We start from the raw sequence: 23859 nt of genomic DNA on the forward strand, positions 1-23859 counted from the left end.
ACAGTGAGTTGGCACTTGTTAAATAGTTGAAAGAAATCATGACAGAAGATACAAATTAATTCATGGTGAATTTGACCAACACCCTGACCCTTTCCTAGAGAAAAGGTGGTGTATACAACTCTTTCTCTTAAAAAGCAAAAACAAAAAACCAAAAGAAAACAAAAAAGCAACCTCCATTCATACCACCCCACTGGAGAGACAAAAAGCAAAGTTGAATGTTCATCCTCCTCAAAATATTCCAAGTACTTCAATAAACTCTATTCCTCAGCTTCTTCTAGATAAAAGAATTGCTTGCATTTGGACAACTGTATGAATGCCCATAGTGCACTTCTCAGTGCTGCTGGTGTTTAAGAAATTTGCCACTCACAACACTGAACAATTCCCAATCCAGTGTGCGGTAACACAGCCATCCAAACCCCTCCCTTCCCTAAAAGTTGGCAAAGCACCGCTCCAGGAATTTCACAGGTAAGGGAATATATTTTTAGTAAGTTAAGCACAGAGAAAGGACAGTACAGTTTCTGCATAAACACCCAGACTACTGTATCTCTTACTGCATTAAGATTGAAACGAGTAGCAGGAAACTAAGCCAGTTCAGTAAGGAGCAAAGCCATTATTTGACACATCAACACTGAGCCAATTGTATGAGTTAACTAATTAAACAAATGCGGTACATATAACCACTGATAGCTTGAAACAAAACACAGTCATGTATCAGGAGTTAGAGATTAACACAAAACTGAAATGAGCAAGAAAGGACCACTTCCAAGGGGGATCACCATGATTCTTATGCTTCAAAGTTAAAAGAAACATACAAACAGGAAAATTACCTAAATTCAGGGAGATTGTTATAATGAAAAGTACTAATAGGCACCAAACTGTGCCTCCTGAAAGTTTCTGAAAGCAAATGTACCGATGCCAAGAGTCATATCACTTGGCATCTGCACACCTTTTTCACAATGATTTATTTCTGATGACACAACTTCTAACTTCAATACAATGCTGAGTTAATACTATGTGCCATAAAAAATTAACATTTAATAGGCAAAAATGTCCTTATTTCATATGCTTTGAAAGTAAAAACTAGTTCACTTAAAAACTTCCATTGCTTCAATGGCATCATGTTTGTTGAATAAAACCTCAACATGTTCATTTTCCTTTGGTTCCAAGAATAACCTAAGTCTAACCAAACAAGCTTATGCCAAATGAAATTACTAACTAGGTTAATAAAGCTTGCATTTCCTGGTATCTCCCTATTTCTTGCTGTAAGACTTATGATTTAACAGAAGGTATTTGGTTAAAATAAGGAAAATGTATGCTCTCCCTTACCACCTTCTTAAAAAGAAATGTTTGGGGTTTTTTTCCCCTTTCTGAGGCTCTCATTTAGAACACCCTGCAGTATAGCTACAAGGGTTTTCTTTCTTTTTACCTTTAAGCTTTAAGATGACAGTTCTACAATAAAGATTTACATATCATTCTGTAAAATGAAAGATGCTCTTGACATTCTGTTCTTAAACAGAGTACAACTTTTGGTGAATAAGCCAGGTTATAGACGTACTAATTTACTTATGTTTGAATTCAAATTCAAAGGCGATGAGGAAGCTATTACAAATTTTAAAGCAACCATAGTATAAAATTTCTCATCTGTGTACAATTTCAAAACTTCAGTTAAAGTTCCTGGCTTAGAAAAATAATTCTCATTTCCCTATAGTTCAGAGTTCTGCAACCATGACCCAATTCAGAAGGAAAAGGTGAAATATATCTTCTACACGCGTTCAGAAAGGTGATTTTTTTTAAAGGAGAGAGTAGAGAAAGAGACTACCTTACAAATGTGAAAATTCACATTTCTGTCAAAAATATAAGCATGGATGAGTGTGCTATTTTGAAAATGTGCCATAAAATCTTTGCTTGATATAAACCATTATTCTCATGGCCTGCCAAAGGTATCAGAAATGATGATGTTGTCTGGAGCTACTGATCACTCAATGTATTTTATAAAGCCATTAAAATCCCTCAGAAACTCAGAATGTAAGACCTTAGAAATAAGTAAGTATTGGGATACAGTCAATTTTTATTGCTAGAAAGTCTAGCCGTGCATTAGGAATGATGAACCATGTCTCTGGTTCCATCAAAGAACACATTTAACTTATTTTTTCTTGTGCTTTCTCTATGCCTTGCTATTTGATTTGAAAGTATAGCTGGCATTAGTGATTTTTAGAAACTCTTGGAAATTCAAATACAAACAACTTTTTACCCATTTAACTAAGGAGATACAATTTTAAAATGGAGCACAATATGTTTGCCCATGTTCCAGTTTTAATGCGCCACATTCTCAATTCTAATATAACCCACCATAGAATCAAGTGATAGGAGCCTTAGATATCTTTCAACTTTCTCCCTTGCTTCTCTGTGATTTAATATATGACTCTAAGACACCAAAGAAAAGGGACAAATTAGAAATGAAGCTTTATATTTCTGCAAACTACAACACTAAAACACAATGGTTCCTTCAATACATTCACACAGGATGCTTATTAGTAAAATTAAATATTTGCCTATGAATATCAGAAAAGTAATTTGAAAACAAAGAACTTGGAACAAGGCAAATGGGAGGGGAAAGCTGGTCTCAGAACCCATTGTGCCATACCTGACTTTAACATGTGATATTCAAACAATCGTTCACACGCCTTACATCAAAGAAATGAAACAAAAATATTTAGCTACGTTGTACAAAAATTTTTTTTTACATAAAACATCATAAATCTTGAACAGATTTACTATATCTGAATTCTAAAAAGTTGCCTACAGAATGGTGCTGGGATTCTGTTCTCTGCTTGCTTTTAGGCAGTGCTGTTGCTTAAAAGTTGACACCAGGCACAATATTTTAAAACAAAGTCAACAAGCAAGGAGCAGTAAGTGGATCTGAGCCTTTCCCAGATGTCAGTCCTGAGGATGCTGCAATATTCCCCATCACAAGGTGTAAAGCTATGAGGTGGAAACTGATGCCTGAGAGAGTAGGTGACGACATGCACTTGCATGACTGTTGTAATGGCAAACAGTGCAGTTTTTCCTTCCTCAAACAACACTGTTTTAGTAAATTTAAAGAACACTCCAGTTCTTAGATAAATATCAGAAATCATATTTAACAGTTAACAAAACACATTAAACCACAATCTAAAAATGCCCAAATTTTATCTTCAGATAAAATATGCAGCAGCCCCATGGCATAAAGCTTATTAACTTATTCTGAGAACTAGAAAGTATATGAGCATAAATATTTTATTCTCGTTGAATATATACCATATGTCATTCACCTCTTCCTTTTGGCTTCTGACTGCCGAAGTTCCAAATGGCATGGTTTTTAACAAGACAATACTGAGGAGAGCAGCATTTCTGATCATCTGAATTGTCAGCTCAAAACAGATACCACTCCTTTTACAAAGGGAACAAAGGGTGAAGGGTGTGTGAAATTTGGGCAGTGGGCTAAAGGGAAACCGTGCACATGAAATTTGGGTCACCATGCCCCAAGTATGTGTGCCACCCAAAACATAACACAATTACCTACTTCAACAGAGCTACTGCCAACATTTACTAAAACCACATTAAAAATACACAGGATAATGAATGGTCTGAAAGAGTGCATTTGGAAGCAGAGAGAACCCAATTACACACCTTCCTGCAACAGAGTGCCTCGATCATACACAAAATAAACTTAAGCTGTTTACAATGTTTCCCAATTTTTTTTTATTTTTCCCTCTACATTTAACTATTAAAAAAGTTTTTATTAATAAATGGGCTCCTCTGTGGTTCATATACAATCATAAGTGAACTTTAAATTCCATTTTATACAAACATCTCAAAAAATATTGGGAGTGAAGTATGGTAGGAAATATTGCTCACGTTACTAATTAACATGCATATATGAAAGGAGGAAAATGTTTTGTTAGTGCATATACCTCCAGAGCAGAAAACCCACCGAAAACAAAAGATTTAAAATAAAACATACAGTAGCTGATTACAAAAAAAGGTAATGTCCACAAAATTAAGTTTTTCATGCTATTCTACTTTCCAGTACTATGCTTCAGGTAATCAATTTGCATGGCTAGGTGTTGAATGGTTGAGGTATATAAGAAGGGATACCTGCACATTGAGGAAAATCTGTCATCTTAAGGGTTGTCTCTTTGTGTGTTTGCTTATTCTGGTACTTTAACATTTTTAAAAGAATATTTTATTTACATCAAACTTCACTCAACTACAATGACATTCCAATTATAATAGATGACAAACAATGCCTCATCACTAGGCACTTTTAAAAGGGAGTTTAGGCTTTACAGAAACCTTCTGATGCGATCCCATATATGATATTACATCATCCCACCACCCTCATCCCAGTAAAATTACCCTTTAGGGAAATATATTATATAGCCTGATTAATTTACTATGGGAGAAATTAGTATAAAATGACCAAAGGAAAAGCATCATTTAAGACTACCAAAACAGCCTAAGATGTCAGGTTTGAAAGAGGAGACAAATTGTATATATTTAAAACTAATTAAATAATTTAAATTTGACTTGTACTTTATATATTAGTGAGACACAAATATAGGCTATTTTCTTTTAAAATTTCATTCACATAATGGAAAATTTCTTGTTTATTAAAAATATCACATTTTGAGACTAGAAACAGTAAAGTGCATGAAAAGTTAAAATATAAATTTCAGAAAACTCTTATAGCAGCAAAAAAGCAGAATAAAGAAAAACTTAAAAACACAGACACAACCTTTTCCTGTTACTTGTGCCATAATTAACATCAAGTAGCCAACCAATTTTTCCCCCACAAAACTGTATTATCATCACTGCCTCGAGTCACAGATTTTTAACTGGCCCCTGGGGCAAAAAAAAGAAAAAAAAAAAGATTCCAACATATCTAAACAGCATCAACAGTTGGGAATAAACCAGTAGCTTCTTAATTCAACCCTGACAGACAATGAAAACAAAGATTTAAAGCATATAATGGCCATTTGGCAACTAGAGTCAGGAAAAATGATCCAAGGTTTTCAACTATTCCCTGTCCTCTCTCCCCCCAAATCCTTTCTATTGTCACCTCAAAAAGCCAAAACCAACAGCCACTTGACCTACTTTGGGAAACACATGGAATATCTGAATAGCTTTCCCTTCTAAAACTTTGATCAGGGACTCTTCATTGTGTAGTTGTTGTTGTTTCTTTAACATTTGACTGTAACAGCAAAAATGACACAGATCATACAGTATATTTCTCCAGCACAACCAGGCAGAAAAAGGTAGTTGGGAATAATGAAAAATACTGGACTCTAATTTGTGGGTCTCCTAAATATACCAAATTCTATTTGCAAGATGTGTGGCAGTAAAAATTACCTGCTGTTTCCCTATTAATCAACTGGAGAGACAGGCTTAGAATTAATATTTTCAATAAGGCTAAAACATACAGGAGAACAAAATTCAGAGTGATTCCTTAAAAAACAAAATAAACAAAAAACCAACAAGTGCTTGCCCAACAAAGTATCATGTGCTATTAACTGATTCTGAAAGCATATTGTGCAACCATCTTTAATTTTTCAATTTCTCTTATTATGGCTAGAGGCTATATAATAGTTTGTGTACAGATCGAGTAAATTTAAGTGCTTTGTTAATGTGCAAATAGCTTTGGGAGCCAAAGATCAGTTGTTATAATGGAAAACAGAAATTCAAGAAAGTTTTCCCTGTAAGGCATACCATCAAGTTTAAAATCTTACATACTTTTTAAAAATTGCCTTTTACAAAAATGGTTGGGTCATTTGAAACAATTGAAATGAAAACATTTGTTTTTGGAAAAACAAAAACACTGTTGTTGGGCCTGGAATTGGTGATTTATCAGTTATGAATGCTGACTCCTAATACAATATGAAGAAGGTCCAATTTAAAAACATATTATAAATTTAAAATTTGGAAAGAGAGTAATACTTTGGTTCCAGCCCTAGTGCCAAATGATACCAATATGCACAAAAATGTACAAAATCTTATAGCAAACACATAATGAAAGGAACCTGAAGAAGCGGCCATACTTCACTCCTACATACTTTGATTTACAACTGTACAGGTCCATAGCAACAGGTCCCCGTCTTCGCGGGGCAGTACTCCACTACCTCCGATTAGGCAAGTGAACACCATTGACAAGAGGCAGGAGTGGAGGGTGGAGTTCAAGTTGTGTTAACAGTGAGAAGTGGTCTGAAGGGATGTGTGGGTGTGGACACCCAGTGATGTTGTTCTCAACCAGCCATTGAGGATCTAAAGGCCCCAGGACACCAAGCACGTTCATATGAGTCTTGGAATAGAAAATGTAGTCAATCACGCCCTGAAAAGAGATTGAGGGTTGGGGAAAAAAAGAAAAATATATGCTTAGAAAAAAGAAGAACTCAATATATATAAAGAACAATCCACAATTTGCAAAAGCCAACCTGAGTGATCTGTACTTATGGTTGTCTTGACAATGGGCAAAATAAGGTTCAAGTCTTCAATTTGTATGACATGAAATAAAGGTAGCTCAAAAGGGAAACACAGTGCCCCACTGAATCACAAAGTCTTTCACTTATTTATAAATGATAAGCACACTGAGAAGCTAAGCATATCAAATTATATCTAGGCATCTTTAGAATTTGCTTGTTTGGTTAGTGAAATTTAATATATCAGTGTGGGCATTATGAAAATTGCACTGACTCTAACAGTTACAATAAGTAGAAAATAAGGATGTTTACATAAATACATAAATAATAAAAACATATGACTCATTAATTCCTTTAATGATAACTGGAAATATTTTTAATTGTTTGCACATCAAAATATCCAAACACATCTGAAAGAAGCCATGGTAAAACATGTTTTCAGACTTGCCAATCCTACTTCAGCCTTCCTGTCTATTACATACATACAAAATATTACATATAGTTCATTGTTCTAATCTGTTCTATAGTTTAGAATACTCATTTTCACAAATCTTCATATACTTTAAATTCTGGATTACTCAATGCATAAATAATAATACCTTAGGAAAAAAAAAATTCAGCAGGGACCACATAGATTATCAGCTGTGTCACCCAGAGTTTGATCAGTAAGTTTCAAAACTATTGTGCTTTTACTGCCCCAGACTGTGTATGCAAGGGTGAAGTCAAATTTTCTTCCTACCCACATCAAGACAGCCTGAACCCAAGTATGGAGAAATATTTCCAGATCTGGAAGCACCTACTTACAAATACTGTACACAATGAGTCCCAGCTAATATTTTATATGGTATCACAGTGAAATGGGATACTTTACAAAAAAATAAAAAAATAAATTTTAATTAAAAAATTATACTGTAAAATACTAGACGTAATTACCTTAGTCTGTTGATTTTGACATGACCAAGACCAAAATAACAAAACAGCTCCTTAACTTTACTTAACCATAAATTAATAGATCTACTTGAGTCCAGGGGCGAACTTTCTGCAACTAATACTCCAAGTCAAGAAATGCTGTGAGTTACAGGTATTATCCCTTCATATGGTTAATGCCTACTTTTGCAGTGACATTTTAGGAAAATGGTTAACTAAGGTCAGGGTAATCTTACTTTCCTTTATGAGGCTACCCTTTTCTTGAACTATAAAGTAAACAATATACAAGTGAAATATTCTCAATTACTTAGGTTCACCAAAACATTCTATATCCTATCACTTTATTAGACTGTCACTGTGCACATCAGTAGCTAGTTAGAATCCTTGGCAGACATAGGCCCCAGGAAAAATGTTGGGCACTCTGGAAAGTATGATGTATTTAATTGGAAGTAGTACTTGCAACTAATCTCTTGGTCTGAAATATCAGAGTACAAGTTCTCATCAAAACACTTAGCAAGGTCATGTCTGTGAACCTGCCCAAATATTTGTACATACACATGTACAGTTGTCCATTGTATCATAGTTGCAAAGGAGGTTATAGACTAATGATTCTTAACCTTTTTTGATTCAAGCTATCTTTTTTTAAAAAAAGACTATATACTATGGGGAAGCAGTGTTTATATTAGTAAAGACTATAGTAAGTCTATAGAATTGTATTTGAGAAAAAAGTAAAAATGATGAAAATAGTTTATTAGCTAATAAAATGCTTCATTTATAAAAAAGGGGGGAGAATATTATATATCATAATTTAATGGAGAAAGGTTTACTACTTAACATAATAGGAAAACTGTCCTCCCTCTTTCCATTAAATGGTTGTTTCACCTTTAAATTTAGGGAGTGGGGCGAGGACAGCAGCAGCAGAAATTCTGAATTAAGCTGTTTATTCAACTTATGGACTAAATGTATGTGTACCCCCAAAATTCATATGTTGAAATCCTAACTTCCAATGTGATGTAGGAGGTGGGGCTTTGAGAGGCGATCCGGTCATGAAGGGGATCAGTGCTCTATAAAAGAGACTTGAGAAAACACTCTCGCCCTCTCTGCCATGTGAGGCTACAAGAAGACAGAGCTGTCTACAATTCAAAAAAGGGCTTTTGCCACAATCGGACCATGATGGCACCCTGATCTTGCATTTCCAGCCTCCAAACTGTGAGCAATAAATTCCTGTTGTTGTATAAGCCCATACAGTCTGTGGTATTCTGTTATAGCGGCCCAAAATAAAACACCTGGTCTGCAAGTAATTCTCCTAACTGCTTCCCCTTGGGTTCCCTTCAAATCAGTTCTAGATTAGATAAAACTGAGTTCTAAATGCTCTTCTGCATTTTTAACTTACTCAAAGACAAGAAAAGTAAACAAATGCTAAGTCAAGTGAATAAAACTTAACATTCCATTGATGCAATAGCAAGATACTGAATTGAATGCTAATCACAGGACATTTTTATACTTGATGTAACCTATCCTTTTTTACAGATTGCTTTCAATACTGGTACAGCACTATTTCCTATACATGCCTCTTTCCCACAGATAGCCCTGCACTTCGTTTTCATCCTCTCCTGCATGTTCAAACAGCAAACATTCTCTGAGTCATGTACTTTTGGTTCTTTAACTGTACTTATTTGGGGATGTAAATGGCTTGATACGATTTTTGATTCAATTATTAACACATGTAAGATCTTTTGAAAAACATCAACAAAGGATTTTAAAAGAATTCAGTTGACTGAGGAAGATGACTGAGGGTAATATCCCAAATTTTGACTCTATGACTAAGGCAAAAGTAACCTTTACAAAAGCCCAATTGTGGTAGAAATGATTTGGTCTTTTTACCTACATGTGTACATACCAAAACAATAATTGTTGTGCAGTAGAATTGTTAAACACATATTTTGGGGAACTTCCTTTTAGGTTTACTGGGATTATGCTGGCAGAGACGTATAACAAAGATGGATTATTTGTCTTTGTGTCTCTATGTATTTGTGTTTAGTATATTCCACTAAAGTCACAAAAATAGAAATTAAATCTATAGTAAGTTGTGCATCATTAAACTTAGAGGTTTTCCTTTAAGCTTATACAAGAGCAATGGTATGCTAGAGTTGGCCAGTACCTGCTTTCTTAACACTTTGTCCCATCTCTGTGTTCAATGGTATCATGTTGGGAGCTTGAAATATACTACAGTGTGAATACTTATACCACAGAAATCAGTCAACACTACAGATTAGGGCTTCCTTTTCCCAGAAAGCTATCTATTAAATATTTACTAGCACATCACTATACATGGGCAATCTGAACAAAACCAATTATTGCTGGATAGTATTATCTAACAACAAAAATACTAAAAATCAGATTCAACTACTGAGCAATATTTTTCTACTTCATAATTACAAAAGCAGACTAATAACATCAGTACATGAGTTTCCTTTCCTTTTCCTATTGTTTGTTTCTTGGAAAGTGACTAACAAGCACTGAAAATGAAAAAAAGGTTACTGGAGATGTGTAAGAGCCCATTTCATACATTTCCTTTGATATTTTACTAAATTCCCTGTAGGCTTCTTACACCAAACCACTTCCTAACATCTGCATTTTTTTCAGAACAGTACAAGATTTAGGATAGATGCCTGAAATACTGGAAAATCAAGCAGAGGTACAATAGAAGAACTATGGGCAGGCAGAACAATCAGAAAATTAGCAAAGGGAAAAGGGTTAACTATAGAAAACCACTATAGTCAATCTTTCTAAAGAAAAACTGGCCTTGCATAATGGGCCCTCTACAGCACTGTCTTTTCTTTTTCTGAGACATTCTGAGAATCTAAAAATTCCTGAAAAAATGCAGTTAAGCATAAATAATTTAAACTTTCCTTGTCACATTTGTATTTAAAATAATTTCTATAGCAGCCCAGAGCAACCACTCACTTTGAAATCAAAGGTGTAATTGGTATAAGGCATCAAGTTATTTTCATAGGCGCTCTTCAGTTGGAAGCCATGTGTGATTCTCCCTTCTGAGCTTCCATTCTTTCCATTGCAGCTGAAGTTCATAAGACACTCATTGTACCTTAGTTCCTTGAAGTCTTTATGGTTGTCAGCTACTCCTCCATTACTTAAATATTCCACAACACCTAGGAGAGTAAAGAAGACAGAAACACTACCATTTAGCATTTAGACCTTATACAAAATTTCATGGCCAAAATCCATGGCCATGTGAATGCACCTGGTTCAGAGTGCTTTTTATTAGGTCAAGCAATATGAAGGTGCCTTTTTGTTGTTGTTGTTGTTGTTATTTTAAAAAATCCAGTTTCATAAATTTCATATGGTTGATTCAAACTGAAGGCTATTTGCCCATTTCAGAGCAAAGTATCAGGGTCACCCGGAAATATCCTCAGTATTCTTAATGGTTCTTCAGGCTAAAGAATTCCCAAGGCTAGGATAGCATTCACCAGGAAGGTCTTGAACCTAGGTGTGTTTTTTTTTAAGTTGTTTTTTTTTTTAAGAGAGAGGGGAAGGGAGGAAGAAAGAGGGAGAGAGAAACATTGATCATTGCCTTTGCTACACATCCTGACTGGGGACCCAACCCACGACTCAGGCACGTGCCCTGACCGAAAATCAAACTGGCAACCTTCTGCTTTGTGGGTTGACACCCAATCAACTGAGCCACATGGGTCAGGGCTTGACCCTAAATGCTTTTAGAATATTATCCCAAACCACCATCTTGTTAGTATTTCACACTCCTGTGCAGTCAGTCAACAACTTTGGGAACACATAAAATACAGCATAAATATAGTAATTTAAAAAAATCATTAGATTTTACATTTTCAACATTTCAATGTCTAGTTCCATCCAGCTATGCAATGTCATTCTTTATTTTAGAGCTACAGCAATTTTTTTCAGTCTGACATTACAAGGACAAAAATAGTAGGTGTGTCTAAAAAGCCGAAGAGAGTAGAAGCATTAAAAAAAATACACTGCTGCTGCCCTGGCCAGGTGGCTCACTTAGTTGGAGCATCGTCCCACACATCAAAAGTTTGTGGGTTTGATTCCTGATCAGGGTACATCATCCTACGTCGTGGGTTCAATCGATGGTCAGGGTGCACATGGGAGGCAACCAGCCAATGTTTCTCTCTCACATCAATTTTTCTCCCTCTCTCTCTCTCTTTAAACATATCCTTGGGTGAGGATTAAAAAAATGAAAAAAGTGCACTGCTTCCACTGAATAAGTAAATATAAAAAAATATTACAACCCATCTGCTCATGATGATGATTAGTGAACAATGTTAGCCATCTCTATTTGTGATCAGAAATGAGAGCAACACATGGTAAGTGATGAGCATATTATTCGTATTGTGAATAACTGAAAGGAGCTACTATTTATCTACCATTGACTACACGCCAGGCACTGGTCTAAGAGCGTTTACATTTAAACCTCACAAACAACTCATGAGGCAGATAAAATAATTATCTCTTTATTATAAAATGAGGAACTAGGTCTTTAATTGCATAGTTTGAAAGTGGCAGAACCAGGATCCAATCCTGACAGTCTAGCTTTAGTCAGCTCACTATGCTATGCTGCCAAGTAAGTTCATCAGCTTAAACAAATCAAATAAGATGGGGAAAATCTGTACTTGAGAGCAAACATAATTTTTAAAAATTGGGAAAAGAGGACATGGTTAAGGTGTCAGTGTGGCTAGGGTGTAAAGACAAACATTTGTGGAAGGATGGGCTCAGCATTTATTTGTTAAGTAGAAAAAGTAATGTTTTTCTAAATTTGTGACTTCTGTAAATAGTCCAAGTATAAGCATTTGGGTTATTTTATATTTATTGTTGTGTGATATCCTAGAAGAACTCTGATCATGCTTCTGTAATATTAAACAGTATTCAAATTATCACTTAATGAGTTCACTTAAAAGTTGCCAGCATTATTAAGCTAGATAGCTATCTGTGCTGAATATTTTCTGGCTGCCTCTTCAGATCTGTTTTCACTACACTCTGTGCCTGAAATGCAGGAACTGCAAACCTCACCCACCCCCACAGCTTCTAGTTAGATACTGGTAGGAAAGCAAAGAACAGGAACAGAGTGAGGTAGGGATACACAAGTCCACTGGCTCTCTTTTTGTTGGTTTGCCAGGAATTGGCCACATCACTTAATTCAAAGCTATTACCCCTATTACATGACTCTCTCATTATGACTACTTTTTCCAAGTTCTGATAACAGTTCCTATCACCTTCCCCCCACGCAAAGGCATGGTAAATGGTCCCTAACTCTGTTAGTGGCAGAGTACTGTATCATTCATTGTTTTGTTTCTCTTAATCCTGCACACACCTCTAGAAATAGTTCCTTTACTGAATTCTCTTCAATTATCCCATGTCCCATCCCTAGGATTCTTACTAATACACTCCCTAATTTAGAAGAGAAATTCTCTACTCACAAGTTAAGAGCTAGCTCGCCTTTCAACTAGAAGTAAAAGCAAAACTGAAAGCAATATAGAAATGATGTTATAATACCTGAATCTGGCAATGAGTTAAGATCTGCACATAGCACCAGCGGGATGGAATTAGGATCTGCAGTTGGGCTGCCAGGCCTACTAGAGGCTTTCTCCAGAATGTTTTTAACCTCTGAGACAAACATCATGGTCTGGATGAGTTTCACATCAGAATACTCTGGGTCCCAATGCATGTGGGCATTTGCCACTATAAGCAGCTGTTTGTCTGCAGCATGAATAGGCTTCATACCTAAAACATTAGAAAAAGGAGGATAAAGTTATGCTTTATGTATCAAAAAGGTTTTCTCCCCAAACCTATAGCCACTTCTTTACTCTTTTCCATTAATTTATACCTTCTACTTTACTTAATAAAGTAGTTCTCAGAAGCTGAAATACTGAGATTCTGGTAATTCCAACATAGGAATTCCCTAGATTTAGTGACAAGCTGTAGCCATGGGTTAAATGTGGCCCACCGTTTTTGTGCAGCCTGTGTGAGCAAAGGCTGGTTTTACATTTCTAAATAGTTCTACAAAAAAAATGTTTAAGACTGTGCTACAAACCATATGTGGCCCTCAGGACCTAAAATACTAACTATCTGGACCTTCACAGAAAGTCTGCTCATTCCTACTCTATATGCTTAAGTTAGGAATTTTACCATGATATAATCAATATTTGATTATAATACCTTGATTTGCTGTCTTCTTAGTGTAAAAAAGCACTTTAAATATCTCTTTCATTTAAATAAAAATATAACCCAGTGAGGCAGGTTCTCAGTTATGAGTTACCTAAATCTTAATTTAAATTCTTCCTGCTGCCCAATACTCACTCACCTTGTATTGCCTGAGAACATCAGTGATAGGTTCCTAGTAAAAACAGGTGATTTAAAAGATGAAAATTAGGGAATAGTGTGCTCTCAAACTCTAGACACTTGGATTTTATTCCTGGCTTTGTTACTAATTATTTTGTATGGTCTTAAGCCACTTACTTTGTTGTTGCTTAGGTGCACTTGAACAATAAGATATTCAACTAGAAAATATCCATTTTTTCCTTAAAATTCTGTTATTTAATTTTGTCATAATAAATATTAACATAGTATTTTCAAAATGGTGGATAGAATAATTACTTTAAAATTGTGAAAATTAAGCTTAGTTAACATGTAAGGCATAAAGCTCAATATGCATGTTATGATATCATTTAAATAAAACTATACATACATATATTAGTAATGTGTAAAGAAATGAACAAGAACTTCCTACAGAATATAAATAAGAAGTCCTCTAATTTTTTATTTATATACTTTTGTATTGTTGGAAAATTAGTGAACACACAAAATTAATTTTTCCTTTGAAAATTTTTTTTGAAATTTCTATAGAAGTGTCTCAAAAATGTTTATATTGAAAAAATAAGTGCTGCAGAAAAGACATAATTTTCTAAGTCTACTATTTTTGTAAAGTTCCCTTCTGTCTAACTAAGCTATAATTATCTTTGATGTTGCATAAACAAGTAACTGATGCATCTGTCATATGTGACAGAAACAGTCATTTTAAAAGCAATTTGATCACAGGATAAAAACCTGCAGCAGAAAGCCTCTAAGCTCTCTTCTTTTCCTAGAAGTTTTATAATGTCACTTTGGCTGTAGATTAAATAAATATTCACTGTATTAAATATTAAAAACCTGCCCCTCCAAAGGAGTTATAAAGAACCTCCTATAATATTAAACACTTCTTCTAGGAGTACAAGAGTGACATAGTTCAGTATGTGAAAATGTCCACTGTATAATTTATAGTTACTCTTCTGCAAATTAAAGGAAGAGTAAAACTCCAAAAGAAATTCAATTTTCACATTGCCCACTCCAAAATGTGCCAAACTTTTGAGAAGAATGAGACTGGAAAGGACATAAAAGTAGTAAAAATGGAGAGGCTAAAAAAAGAAGAAAATTTAAAATATCAAAGATTGTTTTTGATGATGGATAAACTGAATAATGGTGAAAAAAGGAGGTTTGATAGATGTGTATGGTCTGAATAAGTCAAATAAATATTCGAAGCAAAAATATTTTCTTCTACAGCTAGCAAGCAGAAAAATGTACAAATAAAAGCCCTGATGTGTTCTTACAGCTTCTCCTTACTCTTGCCTAATGCATAATTAAACAACAAAATGCTCAAAGGCAGCCAGTAGAAAGGAGCAAAAAGGTCTGGATATGCAAAATACATAATGAGTTTCTGACTTTGATGGAAGCCATAAAAAATCCAAAATACAAAAGTAGCAGGTAGACAAAAGATCCAGCTCTTACCCTGACAATGACTTAGATATAACAAAGAAATTAGAGAGAATGTGCCAAGTACTTAAAGACAAAAGCTTTCACTCTCAAGAAGCTAAAAATATGGCTGAGAAGCAACTCATCATAATTTCTAAATTCAGCCTAACTAAAACATTTCCTATTTCAAATAACCTTTTGGAATTAACGGCATACTAAAAACTTTCTTTTTAAAGATTAACTGGTAATATCCCAAGAAATATATGATGCTTTACAAAATTAGTGCTATTTTCCTGCCAATCTCCCTCAACTTTCCACAAAAGACAAGGAAAAAACTGTGCAACAAATAATAGCAAGATTCTCAGTGCTTGTTTGCAATGGGAAAACTTGGGGTGGTGTTTATTTTTAGCAAGAATATTTTAAACGGCACTCACCTGCTCCAAATAGTTCTTTGTGGACCTCTAATACCACAGCAACACCAATATTATCCTTTGTCATCACTCTGTTCAGCATAGCTTCGGATCCATCTGAATTAGCCATTGCCACTTGGTTAAATTCCACTGTATGCTTCTGCACCAATGTAAATCTACAAGGTACAATACATTGTTATTATGATATTAGGTACTTGGACTATGGTAAAAGACATTAAATGGAGCACAAGATACAGACACTATTCACTGTCTCCCTAAACATTTTCTAGCTGCAAGGGGCCATGTGATAGACACAGTTCTGGATGAGATGTAAAAAGTCTGATTGCCATAAAAACTTTCTTGGAAGCACCACCTAGTAATGATGGCATATAAATCCCTTTGCCCTTTTTGTCTATATGGTGAGAAGCAGGAGGATAAAAGCCAAACCACTATGGATGGGGAAGCAGCTGAACCAGTTCTAAAACTGTCATTTCTGGAGTTGCAGTATGAGAAAATTACCCATCTCCCATTTCTTTAAGCTACTGTTGGGATTTCTAGTATTCAAAGGTGAACAGAACCTTGACTGAGTCAGCAAGTTAATGAGAAAGAAGAGAATAAAATCTGTGTACCCTGTTTGCAGTTCTATTCCCACAACTTCAAGAGATTTGTCAAGAAAATACAGGGACACGTCCTTATCTCAGCTAAGGAGAAGCCAGTTTTTCCCTCTGTCTTTTACTAAAAAGCTAAAATTAGATGTGTGTAAGTGGTCAGAGAAACAGATTCTGTAAGATGAAGAATGGTTCTCCTTGTGATTATAGCTTCTGCACTAACAGTATTTTCTTTCCTTAGTGCCAAATTAAGTATTGTAGAGTTGTAGGGCTTAAAAGAACACAGTCTAGCACTGACATTTAACAGCAAATATGACCTTGGTCAAGCTACTTACCCTTATTCATACTACTTTTATTAAGTATGTGAAATACTTATAAATGACCAAAACCTAATAAATATACTGTTTCCTTTTCACTAGGTGTCAAGTAGAGAGAAGACCTCTTTGTTCTTATAACAGGCTGCCACCATATCTTCCTTCTAGTTTTGAAATAGAAACATGCATACATCCCTCCAAAACCATTGACTAAAGTCTTATTATGCCATAGGACACTGCGCTAGATGAAACGGTACTCATTCTCCCTGCTTCAATTCTGAATGTCTCAGATGCTCTCAGAAGGTTGGGTCACGTACCTAATTTTAACCTAGAGTGATAAAAGGGAGTATGGTTTCCAACCTCTAAAGAGGTGACCTTTAAAAAGAAACATGAAGGATGACGAGTTACCTGAGTGAAAAATGGGATTAAAAGCATTCCAGACAGAATAATAATAAAAGGCTCTGAGGCAGCAAGAGCTTTTTGTATGTTTACAGGTTGGAAAAAGATGAGAGGAAGAGCAACAAGGTTCTAAGCAAGGATGCCATACCGGATTTATATATTTTTAAGATCACTCCAGCTGCTTTGTGGATTACAAGAGCCCAGAGTGATAATTGTGAGATCAATTAGAAACTCTCTGAGGTTATTTGGATGACAGTTGATGGTGGCTTTGACTATGGCAACAGAAATAAAGAGAAGTAAGCAGATTCATAGGTTCCATAGGTAAAATCAACCATCCCCCATATCAGACATTTTCAATTGTCTTTAAGCAGTGAAATAACTTTTTCAAACAATTTCTGGTAAGATAAAATAGATCAAAGAAGTATTATGTTTAAATAAATCAAGCACTAAAAACAACTAATGTGTTTTGAATATAAAAATATGAACTCAGCCCTGGTTGGTGTGGCTTGGTAGACTAAGCACCGGATTGTGAAGCAAAGGGTTGCTGGTTCAATTCCCAGTCAGGGCATGTGCCTGGGTTGTGGGTCAGGTCCCCAATAGGGATTGCAAGAGAGGCAACCACACCTTGATGTTTTTCTCCCTTTCTTTTTCCCTCCCTTCCCTTCTCTCTAAAAATAAGTAAAATCTTTTTAAAAATATGAAATCAGAGTGTATGCTAATTACTGTCTTAGTATCAGTATCCATTTTATTTATGTATTTTGTTTTAGTTACACGGTATTAATAAAAATCACGATTCACATGGACACACAGATACAAGTGGTAGATAACTGTCCTTGAACTCAGAAAAATAAAGCAAGCAGGCAAAAATTCAATTTGGAGGTCTGTACCAAATAAGTCAACTAAGCTGTAAAATAGAAATATGTTACTGACTTCCAAAGTGTTAAAATTTGGGTTTAAAACATGTGAATGATCCTGTTATTTTTAAATTACAGTTTAATTATTTGTTTTTGATTTTTAAAATATCCTATAAATATTTACAAAAATCTTCAGGCTCATTTGTAGGAACCTAGGGTTCTGCGGGAAAGCCTGCAAGTCCTTCTTAATGATAATATTTTTAGTACTGAAATGTTTTACTCCTACTAAAATCTGGCCATTATCAGGCGGGGGAAGGATACTATCTAGTTTTTAGAAATATCTCTCTTAACTAAAATTTGGTTTCCCGTATCTTTCTTCCATTATACCTATATCTAGATCTTTTCTTTAAAAGAATATAAAATAAATCTAATTTCTCTTCCACCTGACATTATAGTTGAACAACATGGAAGTTAAAGGCACCAATTCCCAGCACAGTTGAAAAACCATGTATAATTTTTGACTCCCCCAAACTTTAGTTGTCCCTCAATATCTACAGGGAATTGGTTACAGGATCCCCATGAGTACCCAAATCCATGAATGTTCAAGTCCCTTATATAAGAGTGTACCAATGAACCCAGCTGGCCCTCTGCATCTGCAGACTCCAACCGTGAATCAAAAACACTGTTAGTAATGTTTGAAAACACTGATTAAATCCATGGGTGCAAACCCTGGGGATACAGAGGGCCTAATGTACATCCATTGAAAAACATCTATTTATAATTGGATCTGCATAATTCAAACCCCTGTCATCCAAGGGTCAACTGTACTTTAAATATACCCCCAGTCTTTTCTAGAAAATAAATGATGAATTCCTTGTATGCTATAACTCAAGTTTACCCAAAGGTACACTACCTGGAATTGGGCATAAATGAATTACTACCTTCTTCATTTTGGACTGTACTTTTTTTTAATAAAAACTTGGGGACATTCATATTAATTATAAGTCAAATAAGAAGTAATACAGATCTAAAACTTTTTTTTTACATTCTTACACCAGGTCTCTTAGTCTTGCATTTACAGATGCTAAAAACAAACAAGTGGAAAAAATGATTTTATTATTTTTATTATAGAGATTTGGGAATGAGGAAAAATATTAAAAAATTTAAAGTCACCTATAACCCAACTTCTCCAATAAGTCAATAACTTCGTTCCCCCAGACTTTTCTTCATGCATATACAAATATTTTATACACTGAAGGTAATATTCTATAAGTTTATATTTCAGCTTATTAATGAACATTCTATGAGTCATTTTCCTATAAAACTAAATATTCTTCAAAATCTATTCTTTATGATTATATTGTAGTTCACTATACAGATTCACCATAATTTATTTAACTATTCTGTGTTAGGCATTTAAGTTACTTCTGATTTGAGGTATTAATTAATTAATGCCATTATGAACATTTTTGCATATAAATATTTTTTTGTACTCTCAAATGATTTTATCCCTCCCTCTTTCTCATCCTTTAATAATATAAGAGCAGCAGGCTTTACCTATTTCTGTTAAGTATCATTTCAGGAGCTTCTGCTCATTAATTCATCCATTCAGATATAAGGACACTGTGAAACTTCATTCCATTTTTCCAAAAGATTAAATAGCTCTGCCAACTTTTTTTTTAAGATTTTATTCATTTATTTTTAGAGAGGGAAGGGAGAAAGAAAGAGAGAGAGAGAGACAGACAGACAGACATCAATGTGTGGTTGCTGGGGGCCATGGCCCGCAACCCAGGCACGTGCCCTGACTGGGAATCAAACCTGCGATGCCTGGTTCACAGCCCACGCTCAATCCACTGAGCTATGCAAGCCAGGGCAACTTTTTGGTTTTTATAAATCTTTTTTTTTAAAGATTTTATTTATTTATTTTTAGAGAGGGAAGGGAGGGAGAAAGAGAGAGAAACATTAGTGTGCGGTTGCTGGGGGTCATGGCCTGCAATCCAAGCATGTACCCTGACTGGGAATCAAACCTGCGACACTTCGGTTCACAGCCCGTGCCCAATCCACTGAGCTACACCAGCCAGGGCGGTTTTTATAAATCTTAAATGAATATTTGTCTTCTTTGAAATAATCAAAACTCTAAATAGGACACAACAAATAATAAAATAAAAAGTTGCCCATTGTTGAGGGTCTATTTTATATCAAGATCTGTGATAGGTACTTCATATATACTAGTACTAAAATATGCAAAAGCTTTGCAAAAGGTGGACATGGAGGTATACTGCCCAGATTCCTCATCAATTTTTCAGGAATTGCTCTAGTTGCAGAGTACTGCCTCACCAAAGGGGTCAAGTACTTCTGGGAGTGGCCTACATTCAATTACATATCATAAGGAAAGACAAAGGTCTGTGGATTTTGTCCCTGCCTGGATTAATTCTCACAGGTCATTTCAGCTCCAGAGCTATAGGTGGGGCCAGTGGGGGTTGTCAGCTCTGCAACACATCTCTCTTCTCTGTGTCTAATTCTGCTTCTTCCTAGTTCCTTTCCACAGTTGTTGATCCCTTATAAACTTCTGAACACCAAATTAACTTAGTCTTCTTTCTAGAGAACCCAAACTACAAGAGGCAGCATTACTATTTATTTCCATTACAAAGATGAGGAAAACTGAAGTTTGGCAATTCTTTTTGAAAGTGAGATGGTTCATTCACCTCCAACACCCTAGAACTTCTCCTCAACTCCAATATTCATAATAGATTACTCATGACAGTTTTCTAATCATACTTTTACAAGATCTTTTAGTACCATGGGATACAATGATCTTGATTTGGAAACCTAACTAGTTAAGGCGGTTTAGTGACTCTCTTTGGATTACCAATCTCATGTACTTGGTTTGCCAGTCTCCTCTTCATCTGGCCTTAGTCTTCCCACTTTGAAGATAATTCTAAATAGAGATCATGAATACAAAATAGAAGTTGCATAGCTCCCAATCTCCGATTAATGATTACACAATCTAAGTGTTTCCGTGGTGTAGTGGTTATCACGTTCGCCTGACACAATCCATAGTGGCTATATCTATCTATCCCTCCTTCTTTACAGTGCATAGTTATTTTAAATATCTTCCTGGTTATCTTACCACTTTCACCAAAACTTTGCTATCTCTTAATTTTCTTGGTAAAAATCTTGGTTATTAACTTTTCTTCATTAAAAAAATCCCTTTAAAATGAATCCAGAACAATTACTGAGTTTACTAGATGCCTCAACCAAATACTCCTCCAACTTTCTTCCTCATTAGTATAATCTATGATTGTATTCTCCAACTTTGACTTTTAAAAACTTCCCAGTCTTCTTGAGGTATTCTTTTGTTAATGTATTTGCTTTCAAAAAGTGCAGAAAAGTGAAAAACAGTTTTCCCAAACAGAGTACACATGTCATCATAATTAACATTCCTTCCCTTAGCACTTAGCAACATTAAAAGGGATAAAGTCACACTCAAGTTTTACCATTTCAGCTTCACCAATACAGTCATACAGTGCTTAGTGACATGAATACATTCTGAGAAATGCATAGTTAGGCACGTTCATTGTTGTGTGAACATCATAGTGTGTACTCACACAAACCTAAATGGTATGTAGCCTATTGCTTCCAGGCTACAAGCCTGTACACTATGATACTGCATAAAATGCTACTAGATTAAATCAAGAACAAGAGAAAATGATGTGATCAAGAGACATGGTAAACATGAAATGTATAAGCTGCTGTATACTGTTTAATGGCAAACTTTTTTTTAGAAGTACAGAAAGTATACTCTAAAATAATGATAAAAAGTACAGTAAATATATAAAGCAGTAAAAGTCATTTATTATCAAGTATTATGTGCTAAACTTTTAGTATAGCACAACTGGTAGTGCAGTAGGCTTATTTACACCAGCATCTACTTTATTACAGCTGCAACAGCACTAGGTGATAGAAAATATTCAGCTCCCTTATAATCTATTGGACAACCATTGCATATGCAGCCCATTGTTGACAGGGACATAGGCAGCACGTGACTGTCGACACGGCTGAAAATCCAAAAAGATACTTGAGAACTAAAGAACCAAAGAAAGTTCCTTCTTTCCAGTGAGAATCAAATAAGAACACAGCTATACTTCTTGAAACTTTAAGAAGTTTTAAAGTACTCTGCTTTTAGAAAATGAGATTTCCAACATTTGGATAGGTAGCTGTAAGCTCCCACAACTTGTTTCTGTGTTTAATACTATATTTATCATTATAATACATTTATAATATAGCAAGAATTAATTATCTATATTCTACCTATACTACCTTAACAATACTTTATACTTTCACCTTGTACACACAACCAAATGCAGCCTACTCTATTTCTTCCTTCTAACAGATTTCCATACAGGTGATACTTTGACATATAGAGGTCTTCCGCCATTCGTTATGTTAGATATTTCCTTTAAATAAGACATACTGGTTTATAGTTACTTTCTATTTGTCAAGACTTGGTAATGTGTAAAATCTTAAGCCTGTCTATTTCAATTCACTTTATTATTCCTACTTTGTAGCAAGTAGACATTGTAAGTATTATTCCTGATGCTTTTATTTTAGTCTAATAATTCTTCTGTACTTTCTTCATCTTTTTAAAGATCTTATTTCACTGATGATTAAATGGATATGAGAGATCATTATAATGAAGATTAATATGACCAAAAAACAAAGAAAAAAGAACCCACCCTTCTTATATCATTTGAGAAAAATTATTAGGCTGAATGTTTCAAATACGGGAAGAATATGTCAAAAACAGCCCTTCAAACAGAACAAAGAAATAACTCAATTTCTTACTATCTTGTGATATAGTAGTAATTTTATGTGCTGTGATGTGATTAAATTAATGCTAGAGACAGGACAGTGAACACCAACTATGTGCTGTGATGTGATTAAATTAATGCTAGAGACAGGACAGTGAACACCAACTATGACAGTATTATAATACCATATAATTTCACTTACATGTAAATGGAATCCAAACAACAAAATGAACAAACAAAATCAAACAAAATCATATATGAGGGGGTTATCCCCCCCAAAAAAAACTGGAATTATCTTCTGGAGGACAGTCCCCTTGTAGCAGAAGCTTCCCCCGCTAGGTGAGTGTTCTAGGATCCTATCTTTATCAGTGTACCAGCTGGCATTGTTGTAAGAGGCTGCATTTGGCTTCAGTGAATTTTTTTTGAAGACTTTTTCAATGTGTTTGCCCATTTCATGATGGGTGGTTTATGAGTGCACCTGTCCAAATTGTGCTTAGTGTTCAGCAGTTTTTAACCAAAAACAGCATGATCCCCCACGCCCCATCCTCCTTATCCACCCTGATCTTACCCTGAGTGACTTTTTTTTTGTTTCCCTGGACGAAAAGAGTCTTCAAAGGGAAACGTTTTGCTGTTGTGGAAGAGGTGAAACAAAAAGTGTCAGAAGCACTAAAAGTCATCCCAATCAACAAGTTCAAAAACTGTTTTGAGCAGTGAAAAAAATGTCTCGATAGGTGTACTGCATCAAATGGAAAGTACTCTGAAGGTAACTGAAGTTTCAACATAGAAGAATAAATACACAATTTTTTATAAATAAATTCCCCCCTTGTATACAGAACAAACTGATGGTTGCCAGAGGGGTGGGGGTAGGAACTGGGTAGAAAAGGGGGAGGGAAATAAGAAGTACAAACTTCCAGTTATAGGTCTCAGGAATGTAATGCACGGCACAGGCAATACAGCCAATAATATCGTAATAACTATGTATGATTTATTGTGGTGATTACTTCATAAGGAATATAAATGTTGAATCACTATGTTGTATACCTGAAACTAATATGATATTGTATGTTAACTATAATTAAGGAGCAAAGACAAGTAATATTACCTCCTTGAATTCATTTATGAGTCAAAGGGAAGAAGGTAATATATAGTCAAGAAGAGCATTACCACACAAAAGTTAATTATGACCCCTACTGGATCATATCCTTGCACTCTTAAACCTAAACCGAACAGAAGTATTTATTGTGTATTCAGTACTACAAGGTGGTATAAAATGTGTTCTTGAGTCCCTTTAAGTAATCA

At 35.0% G+C, this 23859-nt stretch overlaps 1 protein-coding gene across 4 annotated transcripts in view; it reads right to left on the reverse strand.

Annotated features, from left to right (window-relative positions):
* Positions 1-2438: 2438 nt before the first annotated feature.
* Positions 2439-23859, reverse strand: part of CNOT6L (CCR4-NOT transcription complex subunit 6 like) — an 85345-nt gene continuing 63924 nt past the window's right edge. For all 4 annotated transcript variants that reach the window (XM_045858183.1, XM_045858181.1, XM_045858179.1 and 1 more), the window contains exons 9-12: positions 15599-15750; positions 12933-13160; positions 10350-10552; positions 2439-6367 (exon numbers count right to left, since the gene is read on the reverse strand). In XM_045858183.1, coding sequence (XP_045714139.1) covers positions 6155-6367; positions 10350-10552; positions 12933-13160; positions 15599-15750 — 796 coding nt within the window. In that variant the 3' untranslated portion in view covers positions 2439-6154. The remainder of the gene's footprint in view (positions 6368-10349; positions 10553-12932; positions 13161-15598; positions 15751-23859) is intronic.

The sequence above is a fragment of the Phyllostomus hastatus genome, unplaced genomic scaffold, assembly GCF_019186645.2.
Source record: "Phyllostomus hastatus isolate PE091 unplaced genomic scaffold, TTU_PhHast_1.1 phas_scaffold_1674, whole genome shotgun sequence".
Taxonomy (NCBI): domain Eukaryota; kingdom Metazoa; phylum Chordata; class Mammalia; order Chiroptera; family Phyllostomidae; genus Phyllostomus; species Phyllostomus hastatus.